General features: G+C 38.7%; 1 protein-coding gene across 1 annotated transcript in view; it reads right to left on the bottom strand.

Moving 5' to 3' along the window:
* Nucleotides 1-12,431, bottom strand: part of LOC122781039 (nuclear factor 1-like) — a 64,501-nt gene extending 52,070 nt beyond the window's left edge. The window contains exon 1 of the mRNA XM_044044533.1: nt 12,238-12,431. Within this exon, the coding sequence (XP_043900468.1) occupies nt 12,238-12,429 (192 nt within the window). The 5' untranslated portion in view covers nt 12,430-12,431. The remainder of the gene's footprint in view (nt 1-12,237) is intronic.
* Nucleotides 12,432-26,770: the final 14,339 nt, after the last annotated feature.

The following is a 26,770-nucleotide window of genomic DNA, read 5'->3' on the forward strand; positions in this document are numbered from 1 at the left end:
ACTAAATATTACACCAGTACATATTTAAGAATGCATGGACTCAATTTTAAGCATAATTATTTGTGTTATTGGTGCAGAATTTGACCATATTTATCGTTTATCGTCATTGTAGATTTTAAATATCCTTCATTTAATGTGAAATAAAGCAGGTACTCTCTGAAATGAAAGGTAACAGTAAGTGAATTTTAAGATCATTTAATAATAAATCATAAACAGTAGATTATATTTATTTTAAAGCACAAACATCTCAAAAGAAAACCTTTCATGAGTCCAGAGAAACAATCTGTGTGCAGCTTTATATCCACGTCTCACATTTCAGGATATAGACTAAAGATATCCAGATAATATTTATATAAGATGATATAGATATAAGATATTAAGATTTGATTTATATTGTGTTTTATAATGATATAAAAAAGCATTTGGTGATATGGGGTTTGTCTGCATACGTTAGTATATGTACATTAGTTTATATACATTAGTGTACCAACTGTCACTTATGACAGCTGATGCTTGAAGACTGCACTTTTACAATCGTCAAACAGTGGAGGAGGAATCTTTTCAAAGTAAAAGCCAAATCCTTGTGATTGTATGACAGCGGAGTCTCGTCTGCTGTTCCCAGGCCAGATGACGCCTCAGTGACAGAACAGGTGATATTTACCAAGAAAAACCCACAAAAAAACAACAAGAAATGGCAACAATCCATTTCTGCCAATCGAGCAAACAGAAAACACCCAGCGCTCCCCACCTCCCTTTAACTGAAGACTGACACCTCTGCTGGCAGCCAAACACCGAATGGCTGGAGACCAAGAAATGAACTCACACACACACACACACACACACACACGCACACACACCTCCTGAATACCAGATGGCGTTTCTGGATTCTGTTTCCTTTTCTTTTTTTCGTCTAACAATCACAAAAGAGTCTCTAAACCCACAGACACAGAATCACCAACCCTCACATTTATAGACACGCTCTCACTTCTATAACTCACAGTGACTTTGTTTCATGTGCAGTACAACTTCCTTTCAACTGTAATGAGTTCAAATAAAAACAAAAACTAAGAACGATTAATCGATATTAATCAATTATCAACTCAACAGCAAACTATTTTGATCATTAATTAGTGTGAGTTTTCAGATTTTCCAGATTCTTAAATGTGACTATTTTCTGTTTTCTTTGCTCCAAATATCAAAGAAATCATTAAAACTGAATCTCAATGGGATTTTCCTGGTTAAATAAAGGTTAAATTAAAAAATATATATTTTTCAGACAAGTCGATATAAAAGTTTATCACTTTGTCATTTTTGCATTTACAAATCACAGGGGTCACTGGACATGATGTGTGTGTGTCCAACAGCAATGTCCAACTGTAGATCACTGTAGATCAAAGTTACAAAGACTTCAAAACCTGACAACATCTGCAACATTTAGCAAAGCAAATGTGTGATTTAGAGACAGCACCAGGGTGTGACTCCGCCTCTCAGAAAACTGACAATTCTACAGCCAGAACATCATGACGGTCATGAGAGGGGGAATAAAACTTTGACGTGAACCTAATATCTGCCAGGGTTGGAGAAGCTCAGTGAGAAACATTATCACCACACACACGCACACGCACACGCACACGCACACACACACACACACCAGCAGCAGCTGTGTTGGCAGGGAGCCATGTTTCTCCAGGGAGGAACAGACATGGAGCACGAGGAGGAGGAAGATGACGAGGAAGAGGACAAACGAGAGGAGTTGGACGAGCAGAGTGCCAAGCGGAGGACAGGTGGACGAGAAGGAAACAGCAGAAGGACAAAAAACACAAGACACAGGTAAACAAAGGTAGAAAGAGAAAGGGAAAAATATCAATAATATACATTTCTATATATGGTGACATATCATGAAAGTTATGAGAAAATAAATATTATAAACGTTGATTAAAAAAATTACATAAATTTGACAAATTATATATTTTTTAAAGTCACTTAATGACAGTTTTCTAACAATTTTAAGCCAAATGATGTGTGATATTAACATTTGACCATATTTACAGTCAATTTCACTATTTGTAGGGTCAGTGAACACATCTCCATGACTCCATGTTGGACCATTTACTGCACGTCTCACTGACGTCTCGCCCCATTTCCTGTCCCTCTAACGCTGTCGCTGTCAAAATAAAGGCATGGACTTTAAAGAGAACAGAAGTCGTGTGTGAGTTCTTGTTCTGGAGCCTTTGAAACAAACTCAACTCAGTCCAGAAGTCGTCGAGTCTCATTACGAATAACAACACACACGAAATAATGACGCTTCTGTGTGTGTGTGCGTGTGTGTGTGTGTGTGTGTGTGTGTGTGTGTGTATGTGTGTGGAGGATACAATAACAAACAAACAGGGTTGAACCTGTCAAGTCAAAATAGTAAAAAAAATTAAATATGAGTCATTATAAATGAGTCCAAACTTAATCTTTGGAGAAGCTAATAGATAAATTGTTTAAAACTCTTATATTTTATACAGTTTAATATTGTGTACCTTGATATAATCTGTAAGCAACAATCATTGATTGACTATTATACTAATATAATACATATGTATACTAGTTATACTAACTATAACCTATAAAGAATATTATATTGAATAAAATGACTGATATTGGTGTTGGTTAAAGGTGAAAACAGAGGAAAAATCAAGTTCAACCAAACTTCCCGAAACTTGGTGGGAAGATGTTACAGCCCGAGATGAACAAAAAAGTCAACTGTAACCATGGCCTCAACTCAACAGGAAGTCGGCCATTTTGAATTTTGGCAATTTGCACCCTACGCAAATGAGCTAACTCGTAGCTCATTATGGCCATGGCAACAAGCGGCAGATTCTGACCATTCGCCAGGAACAGGAAGTGCCCTATAACTTCATATCTGACACTAGAGACCGCCACTGAACACGTCCGTGGATACAAACTTTAAAAACTTTTAACTTTTAAAATCGAATATATTGAAAAAACATTTGTTCCCAAGCTCTAATCCTCGCATTAGAGTATAGTATAGTATAGTAGGCATGAACCGATATAATACTCTGTATGGATCAGATATCGTACACATCATAAATGTGGAATCCAATACATTTGAAAAACAAAACACTGTAAAAATCAGCAGAATTTTAGCCGAGTCATGTTCTGGGCTGGGATTTTATGTCTTTGAAACACCTTGAAATGGTTTGTTGGTAAGTTCATCAGCACAAATGTGTCGTGAAGTGTTTTGCAGCTTAAATGGTCTGATGTATCGATAGTGCCAACATTCCAACGTACTGTAAATCTATTCATGAGAACTGAACTGAGGCTTGATTAAAATAATAATAATACAAATATCACAAGGTAAACTACAACGTGTCAGAAGAACTGACATCGTTTTAGTCGACAACTAAATAAAACAGACTCTTGAGACTTTCTAATCTCATCCATGTTATTCATCAGAATTAGTTCTGCAACTCATGATTATTTTCCCATTGTATTCGTTTAGTTGACAAAATGCCAGAAAATTTTGAAAAACATTTGAAAACAATTTGTCCAAAAAACACATTTTTAATGATTTATTTTCTTATACGGAGCAAAGAAAACAAACAAATATTCACAATTAAGAAGCTAAAAACTTAATCAGACTGTTTAAAAATCCAGCTCCATATCTCAGATGAGAGCGGAGCCAGAGATCATTAATGTGTCAATATTCTCTCTACATCAGGGGTGTCAAAGTCATTTTGTTCAGGGGCCACATACAGCACAATTTGATCTCAAGGGGGCCGGACCAGTAAAAATAGTAAAATAATAGCATAATAACCTATGAACCCCTTTGTTTTTTCTCCTTTGTTTTACATTTAATGTAGGATAATTTTACAAAACATGAAATTTCTTGAGAAATATAAGTGCAATTTCAACAATATCGTGCCTAAATTTACTATTTACACAGCACACTGGATCTATAAAGGCACAAACATTTAGTCACGGGTATCTGGAGCATTTGACATTACGTTTAGATTGGTGTGAAATTTTAACAAATTCCTCCTGTGGGCCGGATTGGACCCTCTGGCGGGCCGGTTCTGGCCCCCGGGCCGTATGTTTGACACCCCTGCTCTACATCAACACACAGGTTTGTGAGTATTTACCAGTTCAACTCCAGCAAACTCCAGCTGCGTCCGTTCAAACAATTACACTAAACATAGACTGTGGTTGAACTGATGTCTCTCAGAGTCCCACGTCCATGTTCTGCATCAGAACAGATCTATTTTGAAAAATCCGCCCCCAACAAACTGGATTCATCAACATTCCTGAAGCTGCCTCGACATTCTGGACCGGGTCCAGAGCAGCTCGTCTGTTTTCTCACAGACAGACAAACTGCTGCCAAACACAAAAACTCTGCTACTGCTCAACAGAACCTTCACCACCAGGATTCACTGCTTTAACCTTTCAGTCCAAATCTAAAGTATTTGTCCACACCTGCTAAGAACTGAATCCAGGTGTTTGGGCTCTAGACCTCTCATCTCCAGTGAAGGACAATCTCAACGCTGCAGTAAACCAAGACCTTTGTGGACAAATGTTTAAAGGAAGGTCCTCTTCTATTCCAACATGACTGTGTCCCAGTGGACAAAGCAAGGACTATAAAGACACGGTTTGACTTTGGTGTGGAAGAACTTGACTGATCCGCACAGACCTCAACCTGACCATTAACCCTCATCCAGCACCTTTGGACTGAACTGGAACAGAGTTTATGAGACTTCTCGTCCAACATCAGCGTCAGGGACAAGTCTCCAAAGAAGCTGCAAACTCCATCTGAAAGTCCTGTTTATGTATTTGAACACATCAGCACAGTCCATGTGTATAATGTCATGTACCAAAATAACTTGAACGACTTCCTAATCCAAGGCCTTACCTTTCCAAACTGTACCATGATGGAAACGCAGTGCATGTTAGTTTAATCTCAGGTCTGACTAGATTACCACAAAGATTAGAGAGCAGTATAAAGGCCCACATGCTGCTGCGTTGGTGGAGAAACACGGGTTCACCATATACCCACGACCCATAAACCTGGCTAATAAATCCTGGATCTGTGTGTGGTCCAGAGACATCCGAGCGCCTGTTCTCGGCCACAGGTAAGACCCTAAATAAAAGAAAGAGAGCTGTGGAAGGGAACCTTGACTTGTAACTGGAGGGTTGCCAGTTCGAGTCCCCACCAGATTAAAGGGTTGATGGTGCTGCTCACTGCTCCTAAATGTAGGACAGTTTCTAGTGGAGGGCGAGTCCTGATCAAACCAATCCTGATCAGGTGGACACACAATTCTGCTTTCAGAAAGTGTTTGTTCACTCTTGTGTTTTCATTACTGTTCATAAAGTAATGAAAACTGTGACGCGTGTGTTATTAGGAGAGCAGCGTGGAAAGGGAGGGATGTTAGAATTTATTCTTTAAAATTACTTAGAGCTTTTTTTAAACAAGTGACAGCCTGAGTAAAAAGGTCAGAAAAACACATTTAATCCTGACTTTGAGTACAGAGGGAATGTTTTTAAATGGACTGTGGTGGGAACGCTGGAAGAGCCGTTTGAAATGAACTGGCTCACAGACAGCGAGGCTTTATCTGCAGCATCAGTGTTGCACCTCAGCGAGGCTCTCGTTTCTCAACGGGAAGCAAAACTCCCTGCAGCAGCTCCAACATGTGGTGGAAAGACTGCAACCAGACACAGAGGAGGCTCGAGGAGCAGCGACGGCACCGCCAACGTTCACGTTAGGACAGCCAGCGTTATCTCGCAGCAGAGAGGAAACTTCCACAGCACACATCTTTACAAACCAGAGACGGAATAAGTTTTCTTTGCTCTGCGTCTCAGGTCGACTGGGTTTATTCCTCTCAGCCGCCTCAGGCTCAGCTTTCCTTCACTAAAACCAGCAGCACAGCAGCGGATATTACAGCCTGAAGCTGCCGCTCACTTATTGGAATAAAAAGAGGAACAAAAAAAAAGAAAGAAGGTAAAGAGACGAGAGTTGTGTTTAAACATCACCGCTCACAGCACCCACTCACGTCGTCCACGGTCTCTCATAAACAAGTTTCTCTTATCATATTATATTATTTGTGGACAAAAACAAGAATATTTGGTAAAAAAACAGGTCGACGCTTTTCAAAAAATGTATTAATTAATGATGAATGATTGTTACTTGTACATGGTTCGGTTTAAACATGACTTTTACTAAAACCTATTTGATCACCCAATAGTTTGATTGATTGATGACCTTTATCTGCGTATGCACACGACGACAAAATACCGAAAACCTTCATCCTATTAATGTTCCTCAACTGAGACAACAAAGAAAAGATAAGAGGAAAATATAATAAGTGGAAGAAGGAAGAAACAAAGATCTCTGTCTTTGAGGGAGGGGACAGATTACAGAATAAAAGAGGGGAAAAAGGAAATTAAAGCAGGAAGTTGAAAGAAATATGAAGAATAAATAGTAAAGTATAAATGAACACAGCAAATGAATAAAGGAAATTATAAAAAGATGTAAAGTTAAACATGAATACATGACAAGAGTAAAGAGATTTAAAAAAAGATTAATAAAAAACAATAGAAATAGACAGAGGATCAAGGAATAACGAAAGAAAAATGAAAAGAGATTCAAGATAAAAGTAAGTTGAAGAAAGTAAAGAGACATTTGTGAAAGAGACGAAAGAAAGAAAAGAAAGGGAAAGATAAACAAAACAGAGAGATAAAGGTTTAAAAACAAAGAGTGAGTCATCTCTACTGCTGAGTGACAGCCTGAGACACACTGTCCTCACACCGTCCACACAACGTCCCCACACACTGTCCTCACACTGTCTACACTGTCCTCACACCGTCCACACACCGCCCACACTGTCCTCACACCCACACACACACGCCCACACACTGTCCTCACAGTCCACACGCCCCACACACTCACACCGTCCACACACGCCCACACTGTCCTCACACACACACACACACTGTCTACACTGTCCTCACACTGTCCATACACTGTCCACACACCGTCCTTGTCCTCCTCTGTCCACACACCGTCCACACACACACACACTGTCCTCACACCGTCCCATCGTCCTCACACTGTCCACACACCGTCTTCACACCGTCCACACACCATCCGCACACTGTCCTCACACTGTCCACACACCGTCCTCACCACAGGACGACCACAGGGAGGACGAGAGACTGCCAGAGAGAGAAAGAGCATGCAGTGTTCAGGAAGTTCAAGCAGACAATTCTAATCCCCCAATTTCCTCCTCTCTAATCATCTCTGCTGCGCTCATGGCCGTCTGTAAATTAAAAACAGAGAGAGAGACAGACAGACAGAGAGAGAGAGACAGAGAGAGAGAGACAGACAGACAGAGAGACAGAGAGAGAGACAGACAGACAGAGAGCGACAGACAGAGAGAGAGAGATAGAGACAGACAGACAGAGAGACAGAGACAGACAGAGAGACAGACAGTTTCCTGTGTTGCGTCAGCGTTCACTCGCTGCTGAAAGTGAACTCAGCGTGAAAATGTGAGTCACTGCCATCAGCTGATCAAAGTACGACACAGAAAAGTCTTCAGAGTTTATATTTACACTAATATACAAATCTATAACTACATATAGAAAAAAGAGGCTGAGAACGTGTTAAATATATTACGATTATGGAGTAAAAACAGAGTTGTGTGTAAAAATATGACACACACACACACACGTCACAATACATCGCAACATTGCAGGTTGTGAAAGCACATATTTGCGATATACTCACACAGTGAGCACATGGTGCCACCTAGTGGACTAAAACATCAATCGATTTTCTTTTTATGCTAATCCACATTATTTATTTATAAACATCAGTAAAAAACAGTCTTTGCTAAATATCACAAACTTTCAGCTGCGAAATTTACTTTAAAAATCGAGGGGTTTTTTGAGCTTGAAATGTGAGATGTTTCAGTTCCTGTGAAAAACACAGTGAACCAACATCAGACAACGAGTCCAAAGTCCGGTCAGCGGGCCAAACATGGCCCCGATCAGGTGGTGTACGGCCCTGCAGACATCGTCCCTGGTCATGTGACATCCACAAAGTTTCACAACACAGCTGTGACATAATAACAGGAGATGAACACATGAATCCATCTGTTATGATATCCGACTGCAGATGTGAAAGATTTGATGACGGACGATTAGATTTGGTGACATCGCCTTTTTAAAAATGATCATTGTAAAATGAAAATAAATGTATAAAACGTTCCCTATTAAAGGTGTGAAGGGACGAGTGGAGGAGGAGGAGGAGGAGGAGGAGGACACAGCAGGTGGTAAATGGATAATTTTCCTACCAAAATAATGTAAAAATACAACCTTTACACTGAAATAAAGAGGAAATGAATGATGACGATTTATTTACGTATATATATATATATACTCATATACACATATATATACATATATATATACACATATATACACACACACTGAAGAGTGAAATGTTTGATTGTACGAGAAAACTGTGTGCAAGAAGACATTAAAATAACCACAACATGCTTTGGTGTGTGTGTGGTTTTGCTCACTGATTAAGGATTATGGGGCCGGAGTTGTCGGCTCACAGTGATCCTGTTAACTCCTGCGGTGGATAAACACCAGCTACACACGCACACACACACATCGATGTATGATTGTATCAGTATCAGCTGATATTGGCTTTTAAATGATGATGAAATCATTAATGAGTGAAACAGCTGTTAGCTCCTTAAACCAGGTAACAAAGGCAGAACTAAATGCTGATTTAGCATTGGTACATACACAGATATCGTGATAATACAATATTATCACGATATTTATGTCACAATACGATATTTATGTTATATGTCACGATACGATATTATCACGATATTTATGTCAATGCGATATTGATGTTACGATATAATATCCCGATACCATATTATCACTACATTTGTCACAATGCAATATTAATGAGACAATACAATATCACGATACACTATTACCTCACACACACACAAACACACACTACTACTACATTAATATCATGATAATATTATACTACAATTTTATCACGGTCACAATAAGATATTATCACGATATTGCAAATTATATTTAGATTATATGAGTATTTGCGAATTCATATACTGTGATATACTCACAAGTTCTAGTGAGTGAGCACCATCTAGTGGACTGAAACATCAACTGATGTTTATATGCTAATGAATCAAAAGTTGAATGTTTATTTGTATCATTAGTAAAAAAAAAAATCATGAAAAAGATATAAAAGATAAAGAAATTGCGAAAAGCGAAAAGAAATTGCGAAAAGAAATCCCCCCCCCAAAAAAACTACTATTTTTCTTAATATTTATTTATTTTGCAGAATAAAGAAAATTTCATGACATAAGAGATTAAATGAGCTCTACAAAAAACTGATACATATCAATATCATGATAAATTATCGGCCCAAAAACTCACACAAATCCAATATTGTTTTGTTTTTTTTAAATATATATTTCCTCTCAGATCAGCTGCTTTTCTTCTTTTTCTTTTCACATCATTTCATCTTCTGAAGCTCAAACACTATTTAAACTCATTAATTCTACACATTTTCTCAGCTCAGACCGTGTTTTTAAGTCGTACGATGACGCTGATATAAAATAAAACAGATGTGATGACAGTGGAGTTCACTGCACTTCCTGCTGCAGACGATTGAGTAAATTGGTTTCACAGTCGTTTGCTGTTCATACACGACACATGCAAACTGGCAGCGATTCAAAGCAGATTACAGTGACTTTAATTTTGAAAAATAATAATGGTAGTGGACACGGAGAGAGGCACAGGGGGGGGATTAAAAGTAAATGTTAAAAATGAAGAGATGGAAAATAAACTGAATAAAACATGAAATTTCGTTTCATATCTTTGTTTTAGTCAATTTCAGATGTCGTTTATCGCCGTTCCTCTTTTCAAAATAATAGCACGACTGAACAAATTAAATTGTGTGCGAGTTGAAAAGCAGGAGCTTAAATACAGGTTTTTAAATGATATTAAAAACATAAATCATACAACAAAAGCAGCTTTTATTTGCTATAATTAACATCAACATTAATATACAGGAGACATTTATATAGGACTGAGATTTAAAAGCCCTTATTAAAAAACGACGTGTTTTAAGCACTTAATCCTCTTTGTGTTTTCAGCTGTTTTAACCTTTTCTTTTCTGTCGCCTCCGACGCATTTAGACAACACTCACTCATTTTCCTGCTGCACCAGTAAAGTAAAAAAATAAGTGTATTTTATTTCAAGTGTTAATAAAAGACTGATATTCACTCATTTCTATTTCAGAATGTTTTCAGAATTTTATTATTTGGGTTCTCTTCTCTATTATAATTTAATTTGTTTTTATACTGTATTTTTGTACCTAATGTATTCACTCCACGCACATTATGATACAGATGTTAATACTTTTATTGAATGTAATTAAACTCTTAGTTTACTTCGTTTTTACAGGTCATGAATCTTTTATTTTGAGTATTTTGATTCTGATTTAAATTATATTGGATATTGCTTCAGCAAAAAAAATAAGATCCTTGTTCGTTTCCTCTATATTTAGATGAATAAAAGATGCAGCTAAAGGTAAATTAAACATTTCAAATTAAAAAAAGGATTTTACTTTTTTAACCCTTTAATCAGATTACATTTGCTTTTTTTTTAAAAAAAAGGACTACGTCTATTTGAAAATATATAATTCAGTGAGAAAAGACCTTTGAAGCCAAGAAGACTAAGACAATGTATAACGAGTAGAATTATCAAAAATATACATTTTACACGTTTTTAATGTCAAAACTGATGATTAAAAAAAAATGTAACTAGAGATGCACTTTGTCAAAGAGAAACACAAGAATTGAAAGAAAAATTTAACCAGAAATATTGAATTTATAGATTTTCTTTGAACGATTGATACCAGCAGAATGTAGATTATTAATGTGGTTTATTGTGAGGTAATAAACACAAGATTCTCTTTAATAAAAACTACATAGAATAAAGTCACTTCAGTGTCAGTGAGGGACAGTGAGGGACACACACACGTGTTTGCACAGCTTCCCTTGTTAAGACTCTGCATTAACAGACTAATCCTTCACCTCAGAAATGATATTATGTCCAGGCTTTGGTCTCCAGGGTGAGAGGGTTAATACCACGGAAGGTCCTGAGATGGTGACAATGACACACACGCACACACACACACACACATTCTCTCACACACACACACACACACTCAGACAACCACGGCAGTCGGCAGAGAAAAAAAACTCCGCCAACATCCCTGCTGGCCGTCCTGCTGTGTGTGTGTGTGAGGAGTTTGACCGGGAGGAATTCACAAAGTTCACGGTCTTGTTACAGAGAGGATAAAGCCGCCTTTGTCTCTTTGGCAACACAACTTTTTCTCCTCTTTTTTTTTTTTAATTCAGGCTGAAGGAGACGAACCTGCAGCTCCTGGACTCTGTGTCTCCGTCCACTTATACCGATCACAACAGCAGCAGCAGCAGCAGCAGCAGCGACCGCGGCACCAACGCCGCCGTGGCTCATATGGTGTTAAACACAATGACGAGCTGTGTCCTCTAATGAACTCTGGCTGCTGAGAGCTCTTTCATCTCTCTGCCTCATTTGGACAAGCGGGTCACAATAGACTATTGAGAAGCACCAACAATAAAAAAAGAAGAAAACACCCCCTCACTCACTCACTCATTCCCTCACTCCCTCCCTCTCTCCCTCATCTCTGATCTCATGTGAGTCACCAAACTTCATCCTCATGGCCACCACCACCAGTGACGAGGGGGCCAAAGGTCGGGTGGCCTCGCTGACCACGACTCAGAGCCGGGTGTGAGTGTGAGGGACAGAGCGGTGGGAGGGCGCTCCGTTCCCTGGTGCCATGTAATTGCCACCACGGCGGCGACGACAAGTCAGAGCTCAGGAGCCGAGCGCGGCGGTCCGCTATTTTTTTGCGTGTGTTTTCATTTCCCGACACAATAATCCCTCTTAATCTGACGCCGCGGGAAAATAAACTGCACATGCGGCGCAACAAATCCACAAGAGTTTGTTCTGCAAAATAAGTCAAGAAAAAAAAACGCAAGACGGAGACGGAGAAGAAGGAGTAAAATGAAGAGGAGGAGGAGGCTGAAGAGATAAAGTAAGAAAAAAACACTGAGGCACTTTGTGCCAGCTTACCATCCACCAGGTCCTGGCTGAGATGTCGTAGCAGAGCTGCCATTTGATGGAGCCTTCCGAGGTTTTCCCTGCCATTACGCTGTCAGCAAGCTTCATCTGATGCAGGAGCAAGCGCTCAGCGGAGATAAGACGCCTAATTGAGAAAACACTCGCACTGGCATGTTGGGCAACATGTAGCCCGCTCCATACCATATGGAATCATGGGTAAAAAAAAAGCGGCCTGACAATGAACCAATCTCATGCAGACCCCGTGGCAAGGTGAGAGGCTGTCATCTGCTCAGAGGGGACAGAACACACCCCCTCACTCACACACACACACACACACACACACTGGAGCAGAATGATGAGCCTTTTTTCCGCATCACTGAGCCCTCGGGTCGCTCCCCCCCCTCGTTTTTTTGTTTTTTCCTCCTCGCGTTTAATTAGGGCTTGTTCTTCGTTATCATCATCATCACCGAAGACGAAGGAGAGGAGGAAGAAGAAGAAGAAGAAGAAGAAGAAGAAGCAGCCGAGGCAAAACTGAACTGAACTAACTTCTTTTTTATGGTCACTTTTAATGGGACAGAGGCAGGTAGAGCGAGAGAGCGAGAGAGAGAGAGAGAGAGAGGAAGAGAGAGAGAGAGCGAGAGAGAGGAGGAGCACCAGGGGGGTCAGTCCTCTGGACACATGGAACTGCTTACACACTTATCATGCTATGTTTTGTTTTGGGTTTTCCATCCATCCTTTCACCTCCTCTTCCTCCCCCACGTCCCTCTATAACCCTCCACCCCACTCCCACCCCCCCACCTTCATCCTTTCAATCAGCAGAAAACAAGTGTTTTGTGTCATAAATACCTTGAAGACCATCTCTGTCCTGCAGACCGTCTCTGTCCTGCAGACTGTCTCTGTCCTACAGACTGCCTCTGTCCTGCAGACAGACCGTGTCGTCCTCCTGCAGACCGCCTCTGTCGTCCTCCTGCAGACCGTCTCTGTCGTCCTCCTGCAGACCGCCTCTGTCGTCCTCCTGCAGACCGTCTCTGTCCTGCATACTGTCTCTGTCCTGCAGACTGTCACTCGGCTCCATCAGTGAGTTTTCGACGTTTCCTGATCCTGTGTCCAAGTAAAGGTAGAAAGAGTTTGAAAACATTATTCAAGTAAATAAAGGTACATAGAAAGGGTTAAGACGCATTTAGAGACACTAATAAAGAACAAAGATTAAAACATGAATGATTATAAAGCATTATAACTGCAGGCTGCAACTTATTTATTCTCATAGTTTATTATTTCCTCGATTAGTTGTTTGGTTTATAAAATTAAAAAACAAAAATGTTGAAATGATTATGTTCTCAAATGTCTTATTTTGCCCACAAAAAAATAATTCAGTTTAATAATTTCTTTGTAAATGTAAATTCTTTGTCTGTGTGTGCGTGTGTATATATACATATACATATATATATATAAACATATATATATATATATATATATATATATGTATATATATATATATATATACATACACATATATTTAGTAATGAAGTAATATAAATATATGCACATTAATAATTACAACAAGTTCTCTGTTTTTTCAGCCTCTTAATTGTGAATATGTTCTGGTTTCTTTGCTCAATAGAACAAAAAATAATAATTTAGGGGTTCAGGAAAGGCTGATCAACATTTTAACATTTTCTAACACTTTACAGACAAATAATCAATAATAAATAAAATAAATGACTGGTTGCAGCTGGAGTTATCGTGCTTCATAATCTTTCATCTATAATCAGAGTTATAAAACTTATTTAACTGTCTTATATCACATTATTCAATTATATTGTTTCTCCTACTTTTTCATTGTATTTTATTTACTCAATATTTTATACAATATTCACCAATGTGTTGTCAGGTAATTCAGATTAATAAAGTGAATTTAAAGTCATGTTTTGGTCCAAAAGCTCTGATGTACAAACAGTCAAACTATTCATTTAATACATTTGACTTTAATTTACATCCACGTGCTCAACTCAACCATAAAGTTGTATTGATTGCTTTAGTTTAGAGGTAAAAAGTATGAAAATAGAAAATATAAGAAAGTGAAGTTTCTCTCTCTGAGAAAGAAAGCATTCATTATTTGTGTCTAACCTAAAATGAACAAACGCCCCTTGACTAAATGTCATATAATCCACTAATCCAACTGTAAACCCAGCACAGAGCTGAGTTTATAATGACATAAATAAATAATTTCACTTGTTTCTTACGGACTTATTTTTTTTTAAGATGTGAATGTTGTCGTCCTAAAACGTCACTTTACTTTTATCCACAACAACATTTATGTAAACAATTTATTTGTATATTTAATATATAAAATTTGTAAAGCAGTTTTTGGGAAGGTGACATTTTCTGCTGTTTTTGACCAAATCTGACACTGCATCAAAATCAATGTTTCTTCCAATCATTGAGCCATCCCATAAGAATTATCAAATTCTCCTTGAAATGTATTTTATAGAAATTATTTGGTTTTTGGGTTTTTTTCTGTGGAGTTGTGTAAAATAATGGCCTTTAAAGGGTTTAAATTAAAACATATACTATTAATATTTGATATGTATATTTCAGGCTGAAGTACTTTTAAAAAACTGACTCATTTAAAGTGGAAAAAAATATTAATATATAATGTTTTTATAGTAGTTTTTGGGAAGGTGACGTTTTCTGCCGCTAGGAACAAATTGGTAAGTTTTTTAAAGGAACTCTTAAAAGGTTCATTAAAACAGAAAAGAGTGAGCATTGTTTTTTTCCTACACAAATATGTGTCCGTAAATGCAGCAGTGGAGATTTGATCCACTAAGCTTTTAAAGACAAATGTAAACTAAACTATCCCAGTATCTGTACAACGTCAAAGCTGACACTGCACACACTGGTGCCTATGGAAAATATCTGCTCTGATTTTCTGAATTTATCAAATATTTTTTTCCTGTAAAAAATAGAGCAGAGAAAAAAATCTCAGAAACACAAGCCAAACAACATTTCTGTAAAAAAAAAAGGATTTCATTAATTAAGAAGAATTTAACCAGCTTTGCTAGATGATTTAAGCTAGCTTTGCAATTAACAGACAAAACAAAAATCAGACATCCCTTCTGTTTCTTTGTCAGTCAACGTCAAAGTTTTTCATAATTTGAGATCATTTTCCTATTAAAAATTCAAAAAGGGAGAAAAATTCCATGAAAAACGATCTCATTAATTCAGAAAAACACTGGTGTCTATGGAAACTTACTGTATTCACTTAGACATTTAAAATTCTGATCTGTTTTTCTGAATTTATAAACATATTTTTTCATGAAAAAAATAGAGCATATCATAAACTCAGCATAACAAAAATAATCTCTATAATTCAGAAGAATATGGACAATTTGGTCAACTTTGCAATTAACATATAAAACCTAAAGACATCCCTTGCGTTTCTTATTCAGTCAACGTCAGGTTTCCTCAATGTGAGATTATTTTCCTATTAAAACAAAAACGCCACAAAATATTATCTCATTAATTCAGAAAAACATGGCCAAAGTCATCACTGCACACACTGGTGCCCTAAGTAAGTCAGATGTCAAGTTTACATAGTTAACAGATTAGATTAGAAGGTTAATCTCTTTTTATAAACCAATTTATATTTATATTTAATTATATTTTACGTATTTTTCTTGTTTTTGCCGCAGGTTAGAAACTTAAACATCCCATCATCACATCAACAAGCATGTCCTTTAACCTGTAAGAGCCTTTCACTGTCTATGCCGAAGATACTGATGCAGTTTGAAGAGGTAATAAAGGGTTCAGAGGGAGGTGGAGGAGGAGGAGTGTTCTGTGTAGCTCAGGTTCCTAATCACAGGGGGGGGAATACCTGAAACACAGCAGAGCCGCCATCAAACAGTTCTGCCATTGTAGCAGCCAAAGGTAGGAATGTGATTCAGCCGCAGATAGAGGGAGGCTGTTCAGGCTGTCTGAAGGTGGAGTGAGCTGAGGGTAAGGTACACCAGGCCAGAAGGTGAGGAGAGGAGAGGAGAGGAAGAGGTGAGGAGAGGAGGAGAGAATTCAGTCGCTCCTGAAAGTTAGAAAAGAAGGATGTCTACATGTGATAAGCTGCAGGAGCATTGAGCCACAAAATCCAACATAACTGAGCTATAATTTAAGTTAACCGTCGCCATGCATGCTTCTCATTACTGTAACTCCCACAGTTTGCGATATCTAGAAAATTAAATTCAAAACTATGGACTGGTGATCCCAACCCCTCATGTTAGGAGAAGGATGGATACAGGCGAGTACAGAAATAGATGTTTGCGCTCATATACTTGTCATTACGGTTGAATCTCAGGTCTTCCCGTGGAACGAGCGTCCAATCACAAATATCGTCCAGGGCAAATTATTTTAGATATTTAAAGATATTAAAGATATCTTAATTAACAAATGAAGTCGCTTTCGGCCCGTTTCACTCCCACGTGTCACTCCCACGTGTCACTACTTCATGTCTCCTCCTGTATCACGATATGACTGTCTCACAATACATTGATTATCTTATTGTATCGTAATATTATTGGTATCATGGACCATGTATCACGTATCTATCATATCATGAGGTAGGGATAATTCAGCTGCAACATGGAACTTCACTTCAGAAATGAATTTACACATTGGACATTTAAAAGTGCTGGTACTTCAGAGACAGACAGCAATCTAGAAGAATTAACGTTAAAAGTGGAAAAAGGTTTCCGAGAGCAACTTGATTTACATACAGAGAAAAGCTGGTTGTTCCTGACTGTGTGGTACAGGAGTATTTTCATCTTTTACCTTTAAATATGAAAATATTAAAAACAAAATGACCTAAGTTCTTCGTCTTTGGAAGCAGAATAATTGTTAACTACAGAAGCATTATGTGTTTGTTTGTTTTTTTAAAAAAAGGCAGTTATGGTCAGAAGGTAAAATCAAACAACTTAGAACTTTCACTTAATAAGCTTAAGTGATTTAAATGATGTAAAAGGACTATACTGGACTAATGTCAGCATTCGAATTAAAATTCCACTACTTACTTCATCACATAGAGAAGAAAGGTTCAGTGATTAATACGGTAGCCATTTTTTCAATGCAGCCATTTTGTTTACCGATCACATTAACGCTGACTCATTAACGTTTACTTCATGTAGGTCAGGACAGTGTGAAAGTGAACCAGCGTCAACCCTGAAACTGAGCAAGCTACAAGAAACTTAATCATTCATTTGATTATTTACACCCAGGATTTTTCCTACCAACACTTGTCCAAATGTCTGACACGACACAGGCAGATTAACCAACTTCTTAACCACTCACTATCAAATAAAGCAAATGGTTAGCTTACTTTTGAAAGAAATTACTATTTTCAGTAACGTGAGTAAGAGCTATGGTTTAAGTTTACAGTTTAAACTGGCTATCAAAATGCGAAAATGCAGCTAGTGTCAAACGTAAACTAGTACAATGAACTCTCATGAACTATTTCCACAGATATGCTCACAAATTAACGGCTATGTAATAATTTAGCTACCAAAACGACATCAACTAGCTAGTTTTAACTGGCTATAGCTAGTTTTAGCTCCAATATAAACATCTAGCTAGCTATCAACGTGTAGCCACAAAAAGCTCATAAGCGCCTAAAATTGTAAACATTTCTAAAAATAAATAATGCCGAATTAACGATTAGCATCTGCTGCTTAAAGTATACCATTAACGGCATTGGTATCAACCAATAAACATACTTTTAGACCCAAGTAAATTTAAAAATGTCAGAATTCTCAAGCAAGCTCTGTATGTAGGAGGAGCGTCTGGTTACTACATGCAAAACAAAATTTAAGAAAAATAGCACAAACGCCTGAAATTGTTAACATTTCTTAAAATAAATCATGCCGAATTTACTACTAGTAGCTGTTGTTAACATGTCGCCATTGATACCTTTAGTATTCCTCAATGAATATACATTTAGACTGAAGTAAATTTAAAAATGTTCTCAGGTAAGTTCAGCAAGCAGGAGCGTCTTTTGGTGCTGTATACCACATCATTAACGAATTAGCACAATATTATTTAGTTCAAGACTTCTTTTGAACTAAATAAATTACGCCGAATTCACTACAGGCAGTTGCCGATTACAATACAACATGAAGTGCACAGGTATCCATCAAGAAAAGTAATTTTAGACGGAAGGAAATTTAAAAACGTGAGGATTCTGAGGCATCGTTTGGACACAGTTTGTGTTTACTCTCATTTCCTAGCGTGATTATGGGCTTTTATTCGCCATGGACGTGGCGGTGGTTTGACAATAAGACACACAGAGTCTATAGAGTAAATAAATATATGGTTTGTGTTAATATTGGCTGAATTATGATGGGTTTTAAAGTTACCTACCTGAGTATCCACCATCATGTGAGTCCCTGCTGCTGCACCTGTTAATCACGCCCACAATCAATCAATCAATCAATCTATGTTTTACAGCTGTTTATTTTGAAGAAACACAGTCTGTGTCTGTTTCTCAAATTATTTTGCTCAAAATCCCCGTTTTCTAATTGAATGCAGTTACAGAGAATAAAATGATTATGTACACTGTATATGTGTGTATTTTATTTAATTTTTGCAGTTTTTACAGAATACTATGTATAAAAATTTGCTGTTGTGTCCAAAAATAATTGTCCTTTGTCTTCTTTTTCCAAAGTGATCACTTTGCACTCAGATTTTGGACATTTTGTACTTCAAAAATTATTTAATGAACTTTTAACAGCACGTAGGTAGATATTCATGTTTCCTGAAGAAAAAATGGCTGAAAAGACTATTCATTTCAAGAATTTAAGAATATTTTTATTTATATTTAAACATAACATGCAGTTTCATTCAGTGAAGGATGTGATGTCACACATAAAGACTCACACATTGAACGTGCTCCTGCAGGTGCTGCTGATTAATTCAGTTCCCAGTAGGAGGCAGTGTCGTGTTTCTGGGGTTTGTTTGCTTCACTTCTTTTTTTAGTTCACTGAAACCAGGACATGATTTATTTTAACTTTTCTAATCTTGACTGTGTCTGCTTGTGTTAAGGATTTCCAGATTATCCTCGTGTTTCCTGTTCAAATAAACGGTTAAAACAGTCACATGTGTTCTGTTGTGACTCACAGACGATGCTGTTATCATTTATGTTTTGTAACTGAAAAGGAGGAGTTATTTTACATTTGACAAAGATTTTTGTTTTTATTTCCATTTGAACATAATTGCTCTGTTTTCATATTCTTCTGTTTTATTTTTGCTGTAATAGTTATTACATTTTTGTTCAGAGAGCAAATTGTGTGAGATTCACCTGGCAATAAACCTGATTATGATTCTGAATGAAAGCCACAAAATACATAATATAATTTAACATTTGACTGAATGAAAACTTGCTTTGTTTGTGTCCTTTAAGAAAGGGAAAAATCATGTCTTATAATCTTATAATAATCCTCAAATTTTATATATGATCAAAATAAAGTAATGGATTGTAGACTCTAACTAGAGTGTGTTTTTGTTGTTGTTTTTGTTCATTCTATTCTATAATCAGCTGAGTTTACAGAAGCTTCAATATGACAGCTACGGTATCAGTTGATATTGTAATTATTAATTATTACGCCTGATAAGAAATTAAAATCTCTAATCAAAATGTGATCATTAACACATTGGATGAAGTCAGCAGGAACTCATTTAATGTGTAATATTTGTTGTCAAGTCGTATTATAGTATTGTATTACATTCTTGTGTGATTACGCTGACATAATCTAAAACGCTATATGATCCAATCAGCCCGAGAGTTAGTTTAACGTATACTATTTTGACCTGAGCAAATGTTTTACTGCATTCAAAATGTAGAAATAATTCCATGTTTTGTAGCTAATCAGTTCCATGTTATTAAAACCTTGACGATTGAAAAAGAAATCATTTTATTAAGCTGAATAAACTGTAATGACGCCTTTTTTTTGGTTGCATATTCATTTTCTGCATACCTGTGTCATTTTTGATGAAGGTATAGAATTAAATGTCAACAACGTAAAGACATAATAATACTAATTTAATTTCCCAATTTCACGAGCATTAATTAGACCAAACATTTATATTTTCTGTGATGTGAAATGTTGAAATAAAATTAAAGGAATATAATTTTCTGAATAATTTCTACTGACTAATCAATTAAATGTTAATTTGAGCTCCAAATATTACAAGTTCATTTAGAAAGCAAATATTTTGGGGGGTATATTGCAGTGAAAAGTGGCCTAAAAAGAGTTTAGTTTAGTTTAAACAGAAGGTTAAAATTGACTCAATAAAGATTTGTAAAATAAAACCATCACTGTCCGTTCAACGATAAAAGAAAAGAGAGAAAAACCTCCAGCAGGATCCTGTCAGCAGAACTAACCAGCACACATTTCTTCAATTTACCCTGAAAATCCAATAAGTTCCTCAAATATGTGAGTTTCACTTCCTTCCTCTCACTAACCAGAGAGAGAGGGAGAGATATAGAGAGAGAGACAGAGAGGGAGACAGAGCGAGGGAGAGAGAGAGACAGAGAGACAGAGAGAGAGACAAAGAGAGAGAGAAACAGAGAGAGAGAGACAGAGAGAGAGACAAAGAGAGAGAGAGAAACAGAGAGACAGAGAGAGAGACAAAGAGAGAGAGACAGAGAGAGAAAAGAGCTGATTGTCAACATCTGTTTTCTCTTTCCCTCGTCTTTATGGAGCACGGCGGTTGCCCCGGGGCATCGCAGCGGCACCCTGCCACCCAGCACTGCATCCAACCACCACATATTCATACATTCATACATTCATCCATACATTCATCCACCCATCACACTCAAGCTCACTGGAGCCAAAGTGTCCATATGATACGATGACACATTAGTGGGGACGTGAGTGTCTCACCAGCTGTCCTCCCACCACCACACTCACCACATCAGCATCCCGTGTCTCTGTTGTCCTCCTCCTCCCTCCTCCTCCTCCTCCTCCTCTCGTCTCCTGTGAATTCTCCTCTCAGGATTCATTGAATCTGTTATTCCAACAAAACTAGATTGAACCCTGTGGGGTTCCCCAGGGTTCAATCCTGGGCCCGTTATTATTTCTTGTTCATATAAATGATTTATCTAATGTTTCCATCGTTCTATCACTAACAATGTTTGCAGATACAACTCAAGGGCTTTCTCACCAGGGCAGCCCATGGCCTAGTGGCTGCTGATTCAAATCCCATGGGTCAAGGACTGGGGTACCTGGGGTGCCCATGATATACTACATCAGGGCCCTGTATTATCCCACTCCACCTACTGGTGGGGCAGAAATTCAGTTCACGCATTCGCTGTCGACAAGCACCCAACAAGCTCATTTGTGTCATGTGCATTGTGTCTGCGCACGGACGTATACCAGACGTGACTTGTAAAGCAGTTGTTTTGGGTGAAAGTGAATCATTCGTTCAGATGAGTTGACAGAATGGTTCAGTCCTTCAGTGAACGTGGTGACGACGGTGCTGTCTCTCCTCTGTTTCACACATTTGCGATATGATGGACAAAACTGTTGGACATCGTTGCTTTGACGTCGCGCTCGTGACTCTTCAGTGACGACACTCTCTGACCAATCAGAGACCGGCAGTCTGATGACGTCACATGTTAGTATCGGCTCAGCTGAACCTCGTCGGAGCAGGAACAAAAAACAGCAGGTACCAGGTTCTATCACTGATGGAGAAGAGAAAGAAATGACGCGAGATGAGTGGAGTTGTGCTGGAAAAGCTCCAGGAAACCGTCGGTTTGTTTTCATGCACTTGGTCCTGATTGTTGTCAGATGCCTTTGTGTTCCAGGTGGTTGAGTCTGCAGAGGGAGAAACACACAGAGAAACAAACACATCCTCCTCTGTCTCTGCTCCCGTCAACACACACACACACACACACAAGTGTAAAGAGGCCGAGGCGCTTTGGAAATCCACAACAGGAAGTGATTATTCTCCAGGGCTGCTGAAGAATCAGGACCATGTGACTGAATGACATCAGAGACTGATCCACAGCTGTTTGTTTGACCCGTCCACTAACTGTCCTCTTCTGGAGGACTTGTCTCACTGTCTGTCCTCTTCTGGAGGACTCGTCTCACTGTCTGTCCTCTTCTGGAGGACTCGTCTCACTGTCTTCCTCTTCTGGAGGACTCGTCTCACTGTCTGTCCTCTTCTGAAGTCTGAACTCTCACTGTTTCCTCTGTCCTCTGTTTGTCCTCTTCTGAGGACTCGCCTCACTGTCTGTCCTCTTCTGAAGGACTCTTCTCACTGTCTGTCCTCCTGAAGGACTCTCACTGTCTGTCCCTTCTGAAGGACTCGCTCTCTGTCTGTCCTCTCTGAAGGACTCCTCACTGTCTGTCCTCTTCTGAAGGACTTGTCTCACTGTCTGACCTCTTCTAAAGGACTCGTCTCACTGTCTGTCCTCTTCTGAAGGACTCGTCTCACTGACACTCCAGTGATGATCTGATCAGTTCAGTTAGGACAACTTGATTTGTCCCAGAGGACAATGCAGTTACAAGAAAACTGTGTCTGTGTGTAGAAGTTACAAATATATAAACAAACAAGAGAAAGGAGAAAGAGTCTAAGTCAATGTCGTACCTGCGCCCTCGTGTGGCAAAAGTGCAAACACAGCAAATTACGTTACAAGACAATAGTGTATATAAATGGAAATACTGTATATATATATAAATATATATACATATATATACAGTATACATAGAGAGAGAGACATATACATCTCCTTTATTTAAGCAAGTAAAATCCAGATTTGGCCAAGAAAGCAACACGACAACATGCTCATTTTTGTTTATTTATTTATTTTGTTTGAATATTTATAACATTTCATTATATTTTGTTAAAATTTCTACTGAGGTTTTTTTCTGAATGGGGTGCTGTCATTTTTTGTTTTTTTTTACTGTCGATATAAATATGAACATATCTGTTCATTTATGTCATTTAAAGAAAATATTAAATATTACAAAAAATCTCACACTTTCATTTGGTTTGGTTCACTTTCACGCTGTGGACTAAAACCACCCGGAAGAAGAAGAGAAGAAGAGAACCTCTAACCACCCTAAAACCTAAATATCAAACATGTTTAATTCTCACACTGCAGGATAATCTGTTCAGCCTAAAATCTGAAGACACCCACGATTGTCGGAAAGAACCACAATCTGGCCAATTATCCTCCTGTGAAGGGGGCGGAGCGCTGATTTGCAGCTCTTTCACATGCAGGTGTCCCTGACTGTGAGGTCATCAGTGAGTGAACACCTGCTGGACACGTGCTCCATCTGAAGATTAAAAACACACCACAGATTATCATCCCAGCATCTGCGTTCACCAGCAGAGGAAATCAAGCACTGAAAATAATGACTTCATTGTTTTCCAGCAGGAAAAAAACTCACACTGATGCTCCACACACACACACACGTACACACACACACGCACACACACACACGCATGCACACGCACACACATGCACACACACACACTTATTTTTATTCTATTTCATTTATTTATTCCTCTTCTAATACTACTGTTCACATTTTAGACACAGAGAATCATAACCAGCCTCTACCCAGAAACTCCGCCCCATTATTGATCTACTTTATTACTTATTCATGCACATTTACCCAATGCTAATCTATATAAAAGACATCTAAGCACTTAAATAACCTGTCAAACAAAACTAAACAAAGTAATAAAAAACAGCTTAACTTGATTCCACCCTTTCTTCTGACTCTGCCATGGCGTCCTCCACTTCCTGTGGGCGGTACTTATCAGGGCGTCTCCCCACAGGCCTCAGGGTTGTTGTTTTTTTTTCTACCTCAGGAAACCAGAACAATTAAGGTATATATATCTATGCTAATTAGTAACACAGAGATAAACGAGCAAACATATGATATAAAATGACAACATGATGTCTGGGAAAAGAAAACTCCAACATCTTTGTCCAAGATCCTGAGGACAATCACTAAAATCAATAAAAGTGGACGCCATCATGGACGAAGGTGCTCTTACAAGTTGTCCTCCCATCCATGTCAGCACATTCAGTCCTTGAGTTTGAGGGTATTGGTCCTGGAAAGGCCTTGAATTTTGGTGTCAACCAAGGTCTGGGAACCTTGTAACAGTGGGGTGACCTTTTCTTCACTGTTTCTGCTCTAAAGCGTCATCAGGAACATGATTTGTGTTATTTTTTACACTTATTTTAAAATGAACAGAAGATAAAGGATTCAAACAATAGTATGTCTCTCTCTCTCCATATATATATATATATATATATATATGTGTATATATATATATATATATATATACATATGCATATGTATATATATATATATATACATATCTATATACACATATATATTGTAAAATAAACACTGTAATTGAGTTAAAACATTCTCCTTTTGCAGTCTCTTCTGAAAGGGAACTGTAAATTTAAGATTAATAGCGACTGAAAACGATTTTTTTTGTGTATTATTTTGTGAGGAAGCAGTGCGACATCATCTCTTCCTACTTTATATTTCCTGCACTTTAGCTAAAAGTTACGCTCACAGACCAGAGAAGTTGTTGCTGCTGTTATTTCACCTGCTTTTCCCCAAAATGGAGCAACAAATGTCACAGGTCGCCTGACAAATGTGTTTAATAAGAGACAAACACGTCCGCGTCCAGATTAATGAGGAGTTTCATGCGCGTCCTCCTCACTCTTATTCCTCTCCCATGACTCATGCCGTGTCCTTGAAGGCTATTTATACCCCGTGACCTTTAGCCACGTCTTAATGGATTATCAGAAGGCACCCATCAATTCTGCCGGCTGAGAGCCTGACGGTCACGTTGGCACAGAACCTGAAAGTTTGGAAGTGATTTGTTTGGCGGTTTTTCCTGATGATAAAAAAAACAAAAACCAAAGTGCAGAGCGGCGTCACAGTTGCCTCCAAACGGGCCCTGAAGACACGGAGCAGCAGCCAAAGCACGCCGCTGCCAACAGTGCCGCAGCTCTTCCCCTGAAACAAGACATTGTGCAGTTTGTTTTGGCATCTGAGAGGACAGACGAGGCTGGTGGCCAGAGAAACCCCGGCTGTGCTGATGTCCATCCTGGCACATCACAGCTTATCAGGCCGAGTGGCAGCCAAGCCTGTCATCCTCGTGTCCTGTGACAACCAGGACACACAGCGACACACTTCAGCTGTGGTCGACGAATAAGAAAACAGCAGCAAAAACATGGATAGACTCAGGCCGGGAGGTGACCGATTTTATGTTCCGTGAAGTTACTGAACAACTGTTGTAAAGTTAAAGTTAAACCCCCTTAACCACTGTCTTCATGTCTAAACCAGTGTGTATATGTATCTAGTTAATGTTATTTGTTGATCCAAGTGGAAAGTTAGTGAAAATTATACATAATTTCACTACCAGGCCACGCCCCCCGCACTCCTCCACACTCTTTCTCCCCCACTTCTTGGCATTTTTCAAAATCAGGCACTGGGCGGAGTTAGTGGAACAGTTAGGAAGTCTCTGAATGGTGCAGCTCTCACTGTTGTTCACATGCTTCCTTTCACAAAAAGCTCGTTTTCCAAGTTTTCTGCTCAAAAACTGTGTTTTTGGTGAAATCGGCTTTTGTTCTAATGCCGATTACTAAAGAACGGATAGTTCCGGTGTTTACATCTCTGCTCTAAAACGGCTGGCAGCCAATGAGTGACTAGCACTTCTGTTGTAAATCGTCCTTACACATTTGAACTGCGGACGCGTTGCTATGCATGATGCTAACAGGAACGCAGTGAGCGTGGGGCTGACGTCGCTCCCAGTTCTCGTCTCACTTATTCATCCTCTGAACTCAACTTTCTGTTAAAGGCGACATAGAATCCTTGTATCACACATATATGTTAGTTATGGAGGTCTACTTACATATATTAACTTGTTTTCATGGTTAAAAACCTCCTAATCGCTGCAAACGAGCCGATCAAAATATCCCCTCACTGACGCTCTCGTCAGCCGCGCTGTTTCAGACCAAAACCACACCCCCAGAACGTGGACTGTGTTGTGATTGGCCAGCCAACGAGAGCTTTCCCACTGTCCTGTGATTGGCCAGGTACCTGGAAGTGACGTAATAGATAGGCCAGCTCTCAGATACACAGCTCCCCCTCTGGCACGGTGGATGCTCTGCATCTCAGCAGCTACAACGAGAGTAGTTCTTCTTCTTCTGCGGTTGAATGTACGCAACCGGATGTGCCCGGACTAGTGCCCTCACCAGGAGGCGCTACGGTGGTGAGAGGAGTGGTGAGGATTTCTGATGACGACATCAAATTAAGGAAGTGCCGATCCGCTTCGCAGAGCCCAGGAAAACAATACAACACTATTTTCTCAGCAGTGGCTGAACTGTTTGTTCTGAAACTTTAGGGTTTCATAAACGAGGTCATGACGCAGATACACACACAAACGCAGCGTTAATTGGAGCTTCCGGTCTATGTCGCCTTTAATCAACATCATGATATGGACGGTCAGCCATCATTGAGTTGAC

Source organism: Solea senegalensis, linkage group LG14 (genome assembly GCF_019176455.1).
Source record: "Solea senegalensis isolate Sse05_10M linkage group LG14, IFAPA_SoseM_1, whole genome shotgun sequence".
NCBI lineage: Eukaryota > Metazoa > Chordata > Actinopteri > Pleuronectiformes > Soleidae > Solea > Solea senegalensis.